The 7,253-nt window shown below is 32.4% G+C and overlaps 2 protein-coding genes and 1 pseudogene across 2 annotated transcripts in view; 1 reads left to right on the forward strand and 2 right to left on the reverse strand.

Moving 5' to 3' along the window:
- Window positions 1-1,774: 1,774 nt before the first annotated feature.
- Window positions 1,775-4,046, reverse strand: LOC17898519 (putative F-box protein At1g47765). Its single transcript, XM_006303656.2, has 4 exons — window positions 4,013-4,046; window positions 3,809-3,858; window positions 1,858-2,808; window positions 1,775-1,786 (listed from the first exon to the last, which is right to left on the reverse strand). Exons 1-4 carry the CDS (start codon window positions 4,044-4,046, stop codon window positions 1,775-1,777), a joined length of 1,047 nt encoding a protein of 348 aa, XP_006303718.2.
- A 1,218-nt stretch (window positions 4,047-5,264) lies between these two features.
- Window positions 5,265-5,667, reverse strand: LOC111832430 (annotated as a pseudogene).
- Window positions 5,668-7,082: 1,415 nt separating this feature from the next.
- The window catches only part of LOC17898799, a 659-nt gene continuing 488 nt past the window's right edge, over window positions 7,083-7,253 (forward strand). Inside the window, exon 1 of the mRNA XM_006305984.2 lies at window positions 7,083-7,211. Within this exon, the coding sequence (XP_006306046.2) occupies window positions 7,083-7,211 (129 nt within the window). The remainder of the gene's footprint in view (window positions 7,212-7,253) is intronic.

A 7,253-nucleotide genomic window follows, 5' to 3' on the forward strand; every position in this document is an offset into this window, starting at 1 on the left:
ATTCTTAAGAACATCTGATGGTAAATGAATCATACCAAATGTTTCAGACCTGACATCAAAGCTCATTATAACCCAAACACTGGTATGGTAAACATAGGCTAGATAATATATAACCCCCTTGATGCATCTCCCACAAGTACTATACCCGTCAGAACGATGTGTAAGTTTAGTTTTGACTGTTCTCCATGATTCTTGACCAGATCCTAACGTTACTTTGTGTTTACCTTCAACGGGATCGTATCCTAAATAAAGGGTTAGATTCTCCCAGCTCATTCTAGGTTTGGGTAAAGCTAAGATCTCTCCCGTGCTAGGGTTACAAACTATCGGTATTTACTAAGTGAGTGATAATGTTGCGGAACCGAGGAAACGAACAACTTGTTTTGTTCGATGTAGCAAACCAAAAGACACGACCGTGGGTACCTTTTTTCGAACATCTTGATGAAAAAACTATCGGTGTTGCTTGATAACCAAACCATCGACACCCAACGAAGCCTCGCAATAGATTCTTCAGGCAGCCTTATGAGTATCTCTGAGGAAAAGACGAAGTTAATTTGGAGACTTTTATTTCCTTCTCTTTTTGTTTCTCCATCTTTAGTAGTCAAAGCCTTAATTTGTTATGGCTGCGTTGCTTTTGACCTTGTCTGTATATATATATTTTCATTTTAGTATTGATTTTATGATATCTAAAATCTAAAACGTAATTCACTTTTATTTTCTTATTCACTTATATTCTTCTTCACAAACATACATGAGTTAACGTGTTGTAATTACAAAATTTGTCTCATCAATGTAATCAAAGCAAAATTTGATACTACAACTAACAAAAATGTTCTATAAAAACAGAGTCAAGAACCAAACCCATTTCTCCATGGCTACAACCAAAAAAAAAGGTTCTAGAAAACAAAGTCAAAAACCAAACCCAATCTCTCCATGGCTACAACCAAAAAAAAAGGTTCTAGAAAACAGAGTCAAGAACCAAACCCATCTCTCCATGGCTCTATATATAATGTTAGACTCTTAACCTAAGATTTTGGTAAGAAATGACTCTTATTTAATAGCTTTTCTTAACAAAATCTTAAGTTAAGAGACCACCATTATTAATGCTCAAGGGTAGAAATACCCATGTACCAGAGTGTTGTAACTTGTAAGTGTCAATGTTAGGCTTAATTAGTTCCATTAAAAATTGTCAACTGACTGAAACGAAAAGAATAATATTCTGAATTTCTATTTTTAGGCTCTCTAGTACCGACTTATGAAAAAGTTTCATTTTATCCATAGTTTCATCAAGTTTTCAGAATGGTTAGCGCTTTTATGTGTAGTGATTATGTTTCTTGTTTCTCGATCTATGCCTTTGAAGATAATATGTAGAGAAATATAAATTCTGCTTCTGAACCACATTATTCCTCAGTAAATCTTGTTTTGGGTGGGGGGGAGAAGCATGTGACATGACGAGGTTTTTATCCTTTATTTCATTTTTTAAGTTTGCCTCTATCTTGACTTTACTAAAGCAAGTTGTCATACCATAACGTAAGTGTTAGAAACTTGATTGATTGATTCTAGGGGGCTTCAAGAGCTGTGAGGTACGTTTATATCTATAGTAAAGAATTTTACTTGGTTTTTTTTTTACAGTATTTGGTTTGTTAACTAAAGAATATAAATTAAAGTACTTAATAATGGGTTGACAAATATATATATTATTTCTGTTCGCATGCCTTACAAATACTTAGACCTTGAATTGATGGTGTAGTTGGGTATCGCCTAAGAGTATGAATGCTTAATCGTTTGCCTGAAAAAGTTACTTTTAAATGAAAAAGAACTTGCACAAAAATGATCATCCAAGGAAGAACAAAAAAAAACATGATTCTCAACGTGATTCGGGAAAGCATGGAGCACATACATCGATGTGTCCTCTGTGATTCCTTTAAGTTCGAATCGTCTACAGCTTCGTTTCACGGGATCATATAATAAAATATAACTCACCATTTCAAACCCGGATACTTCGTAAATAAACTCACCAGCATTAGTGCAACCTTCAAATCTTAAAAAAGTTGTCAAACCAGGAGGTACTCCAAAATGAACAGGTAAAACATCTTTACGCGACCACTTGTGTTTCTTTGTATCCTCCAAAATGCACAATGTGGTACAACGCTCCCCTCTAATTCTACCACCCTTCATGGCACACACTCGAGCACAAGCTAACCTCCCTTCATAAGTTATGAGAACACTTTTATCATGATTAATATCCGATGGCAATTGTATCATATCGAATTTTTCAGATTTGACATCAAAGCTCATTACAACCCAAACACGGGTATAAATGATTTGGGCTATATAATATACAACCCCCTTGATGCATCGACCAGAAGACTGAATTTTTGAACGATGCTTATGTCGAGATTTTATTGTTCTACTTCTCCATGATTCTTGAGCTGATCCCAAAGTTAGCACCCGGCATTTATTAGAAACTCTACAAAGAGGTATGCACATTACTTTGTGTTTACCTTGAACCGGATCGTAACCTAAAAAAAATTTAACGTCATTCCAGCTAAATTTTGGTTTGGGTAAAGTTAATAGCTGTCTTGTACTAGGGTTCCAAACTATAGGCGTTCCTGATTCTTGTAAGCAGATCAAGCCCTGGACAGATTCCGTAGAGAAGTTAACATATCCTTTAGGGAATTCCATATGATACCCATAAATAGACTGATAACAAGTGTAAGACCTTTTGGAATTCTCAAGTGAATGCCGAAGTTGTGGAATCGAGGCAACAAACAACTTTTCATTTTCAAAGAAGCAAACCAAAAGACTTTGCTGTGGGTACTCAAAAATTCTTATTTTGCAAATGTCCCATCAATAAAACACTATAACCGGTATGTGAGAGTGCTTCTCTATTTGTTTTTTCTAAGGGTTTTGTGCAAATTAACCTTTCAAATCGTCAATTTACGGAACTCTGTCTTCCATATCAAAATAATTACAGAATAATCATACTAAGTCAAGAATAATACGCAATACAGCCCTTATAGTAGATAAATATATTTTTCTAAACGATTTTATGGTCACATACATTTATTTATAAAAATTCTAAAAATTTATCTGAACTTCTAGTTATGAGGGATTCGATTTGATATATTATTTCTAAAAAATTTACAACCATGATAGTAGCAAAAATGAGTTATATTGTATATTTATTGGACTTTGTATGATTGGTTTGCATTTTCTGGATTTGGAGGGTAAACTTGCTAAAAATAGCGACTTTGAAGGTTTATATGCATAAAACCCTTTTTCCAACTACTTAAAAATAAGAAGCTTTTAAATAAGAAAAATAGTACATGTCAATTTGTTAATATGAAACTACAGCAAAATTTTCTTATTTCTTAAACTACTTACTTCATATATTTTTTGGTTCTTTTATTGGCTCTTTTGATAAACAATTTCAACAAAAATATTTTTCATGTTTCCTCCAAAGCTTGGCCTCATGGCCAGCTCTGCTTTTATGTCATGTTGATCTCTTAAACTTTGAAACAAAGTATATGCGTATATAATCTTGGTGCAATTCACTTCTAGGTCCCAAAACAAACTAAGTAAAATGCCACAAGAAAGGTAAAGAGTTACTACTATTGAACGGTTGAATTTATAAAATGCAGGAGGGAAGTGGCAAGGGAGGAAGATGAAACGGGATAGAATCAAAGCTTACAAAAAATAAAAATAAAAATGAAAATATAGAAATTGCATAAATAATCATTCTTATTAAACTAATACAAAGTTTCTTGACTATCAACGTGATCCGGGAAAGCATGGAGCTTATAAATACCTCTGTTCGAAACTCCCTCAGTGATTCCTTGAAGTTTGAATCTTCTAAAGCTGTTTTTAATTGGATCACAAAATAAAATATAAACCATCAAGAGTGTAACTTTTTAGTTGGAAATAAGTTCTCATTCTATCATCAAAGCAACCACTAGGTGCAAGATCATCTTTCCTAAACCACTTGGGTTTCTTTGCGTCCTCCAAAACGTACAATCTGATACCATGCTTCCTGATGACTTTACCATCTTCCGGGTGAAGGCATATTACGGTTACGGTTAATTAATGGTTACGGTTAGTATATTTTTTTAGCCGTAAATAAATTACTTGTATGGTTAACGGTTACGATTTTTAACCGTTTTATACGGTTACGATCCGGTTACGATTGATAAACTGTCCGGTTATGGTTTGAAATACGGTTTAGGTTAGCTTTTGGTCATGCCTAAGTAAGGGTGTCAAAATGGTCTGAATTTAATGGGTCGACCCAAACCAATCCTATCCATAAACCTAATGAGATTGAATTTTGGGTATTAATGGATTAATGGGTTCAATGAGTTAATGAGTTTAGTGAGTTGGGTTTTAATGATTTGGATTGAAATGGTTTAGTGGGTTATCAATAACCAAACCTATAAAAATTGAACAATCCTAAATTAAATAGATTAACCAAATTTAACCAAATCAAATGTCTAAACATATTTTATTTAATCACAAGCCTAATTTAATTTAATTTCTTCCATCAGTCTTTCACAACCCAAAATTTTCCGCCAAAAACGTGATACCATATTTTTCCCGCCAAAAACGTGTTTTTATTTTTCCAGCCAAAAACGTGATTCCATATTTTTCCCACCAAAAACGTGATTCATAATTTCCTGCCAAAAAACATGATTCCATATTTCCCAAAAAAAAATGTGATTCCATATTATCTCACCAAAAACGTGATTCTAAAATTTATATATGTATAAAATTTAGATTTAGTTATATGTATAAAATTTAGATTTAGTTATCTATTTGGTTCGCGTAAGAATTTTCAAGAATTTGGTAATATTTGCTCTAAACTTAGTTAAGAAAAAATTTTCTTAATTATTTTTGACATGTGTCATCTAACTCAACATAATTTGTACATATTCTGACTCAGCAAACATTGTACATATGTCATTTCACTCATCATAGTTGATCATTATCAATTTGGTTAATGTAATGTTGATTTTGTCATAAATTTGATAGCTCATGTAGTTTATTTGAAAAATATTTAGTTTGGGTTGAAATTGACACGCATTAAAGTTGAGGTATAAAACGACACTTTTGAAATTCTACAGATTGAAATCTGCTCTTTACACATTGCTTACATCATTACATATGTACTCATACTGTTGGGAGTGAATTTACAACAACTAATTATACGATACTGTTGATTTGTACTCATTACTGAAGAAAGAGTATTATCCGCTTTTAAAATTACTTTCTCGCTACTTCCTTATTGTTTTCTTACCACCATCTTCAATAATAATACAACTATATTTAGGTTTAACTGTATTCTAAAACACAAAACAGTACAAATCCCATTACACATAAGTGAGCTTAATTAATTACATGGTGCAATTGTCTTAATTAAGAAGCTTACGTCTCAGTCTGACTTTTATTAAGGATAACAATATCCCACATTGGAAGTTGAGTAGGATCCTGACTAGTATATAAGATATATGGACCTCTCCACTCATTGCCAATTGGTTTTAGGTTGGAAGCCCACAATCTAATATGGTATCAGAGTCCGTCCGCACATACTCAACCCAATCCACAATCGGTCCGGCCCAATAATCGACCCACCGATTCATGTCCGAACATACCGAGATTTATGGCTAGAAGATCCATCATTTTGAGGGGGCGTATTAAGGATAACAATATCCCACATTGGAAGTTGAGTAGAATCATGGCTAGTATATAAGTTATATGGACCTCTCCACTCATTGTCAATTGGTTTTAAGTTGCAAGCCCACAATCTAATAACTTTAGCACATTCAACTTTCACGATATATCACTGTTTAAGACCACATCACCGTAGGATATATGGGTAAAGACATTTTTAACGAGAAAAATATCATTTAATTCACGAACTTTTGAATTTAAACTATTTAAATTACAAATTTTCTATGTAGTCATTCAAAACATGAACTTTTTCGTTGACTTAATTTATAAAACATTGTTTTTTTGTTGACTAAGCCAAAATGAACATCATATCTTCAAATTCTTTTTAAATATTTCATTTATATCAATAAAATTTTACGTTTCAATTAGTGCTGAGAAACACACCAAACAATAAGAAAAAGATGACACATTTAGTTTTTGTTCAAAATTCATTTAAACTGAATTTTATACGTTAAATTGAGATTGGTTATCGTAGTTTAATTGATAGTGCTTCAATTTCATGGACAACCTCTTGTGGACTCCTTGTCCTCTTTGTCAGTTTAAAGAGTTTCTATTCTAATATCTTTAAGTTGTTTAATATTTTTGTTGTTGTTTTGAATCAAATATAAAGTAATGAAGGTAATGAATTTGAAATATGCCATAGAAAATACCCTTGATTAAAAAATCGTTAGGAGCTATTCTTGTATTTTCAAAATACTCCTCAACTTAAAACCAAATGTAATAGTAGTAAGCAAAATTATGAATAAAATTTGTTTTCTCTATTCGAGTTTATGATTCTCTATTAATAAAATATAATAAAATACAATAGTTCTATAACATGGGTTAGATAGGAAAATATAATATTTTTCTCATATTTTATTTAGAATTTTTTTTTTTTGAGGATTTTTTTTTTTAATAACTCATAACTGATCCCAAAAGCGTTCTAGGCCCAAAGACTAATCTTCTGGGGCCAGAGGAAACCATGTTAAATCTCGAACCTCCGTGGCAATTGCTACTCGAACTCAGATGATACGTCGTGGAGAAGAATGTTTGATACGTCGTGGCTTGTACGCGCATGTTTGAGCGCGTGAGTTTTCATTTAAAGACTAAATTTTGTACATATAGAATGTAATTTCGAGATTCCACCAAAAAAGGATGTAATCTATATATACAAAATATTTTTATTTCTTTCTAAAATATTAAGATAAGTCTTAGAAAAAATTTGAATTAAACTTTCTAAATATTTAATTGAAATAAAAAAAAATTTATATGAAAGATAAGAGTGAACTTAACCTTGACCCAATCCATCTATAAATATGGAGTAGAGTAGTAGCAAGAAGAGCAACACAACACCACTAAAAACATATCTCTAAATTTAAGAAATGGCTCCTCGTCAGAAGAGAGAGATCAAATTCATCGAGAACGAAAGATCAAGGCTATCTACTTTTTGTAGACGTCAATGTAGCATTTTCAAGAAGGCTGATGAACTCTCAAAGATACCTGATGTTGAAGTTTGCGTTCTCCTCGTCTCACCCACTAATATATCGTATACG

This window comes from Capsella rubella, unplaced genomic scaffold, assembly GCF_000375325.1.
Source record: "Capsella rubella cultivar Monte Gargano unplaced genomic scaffold, Caprub1_0 scaffold_1, whole genome shotgun sequence".
Lineage (NCBI taxonomy): Eukaryota > Viridiplantae > Streptophyta > Magnoliopsida > Brassicales > Brassicaceae > Capsella > Capsella rubella.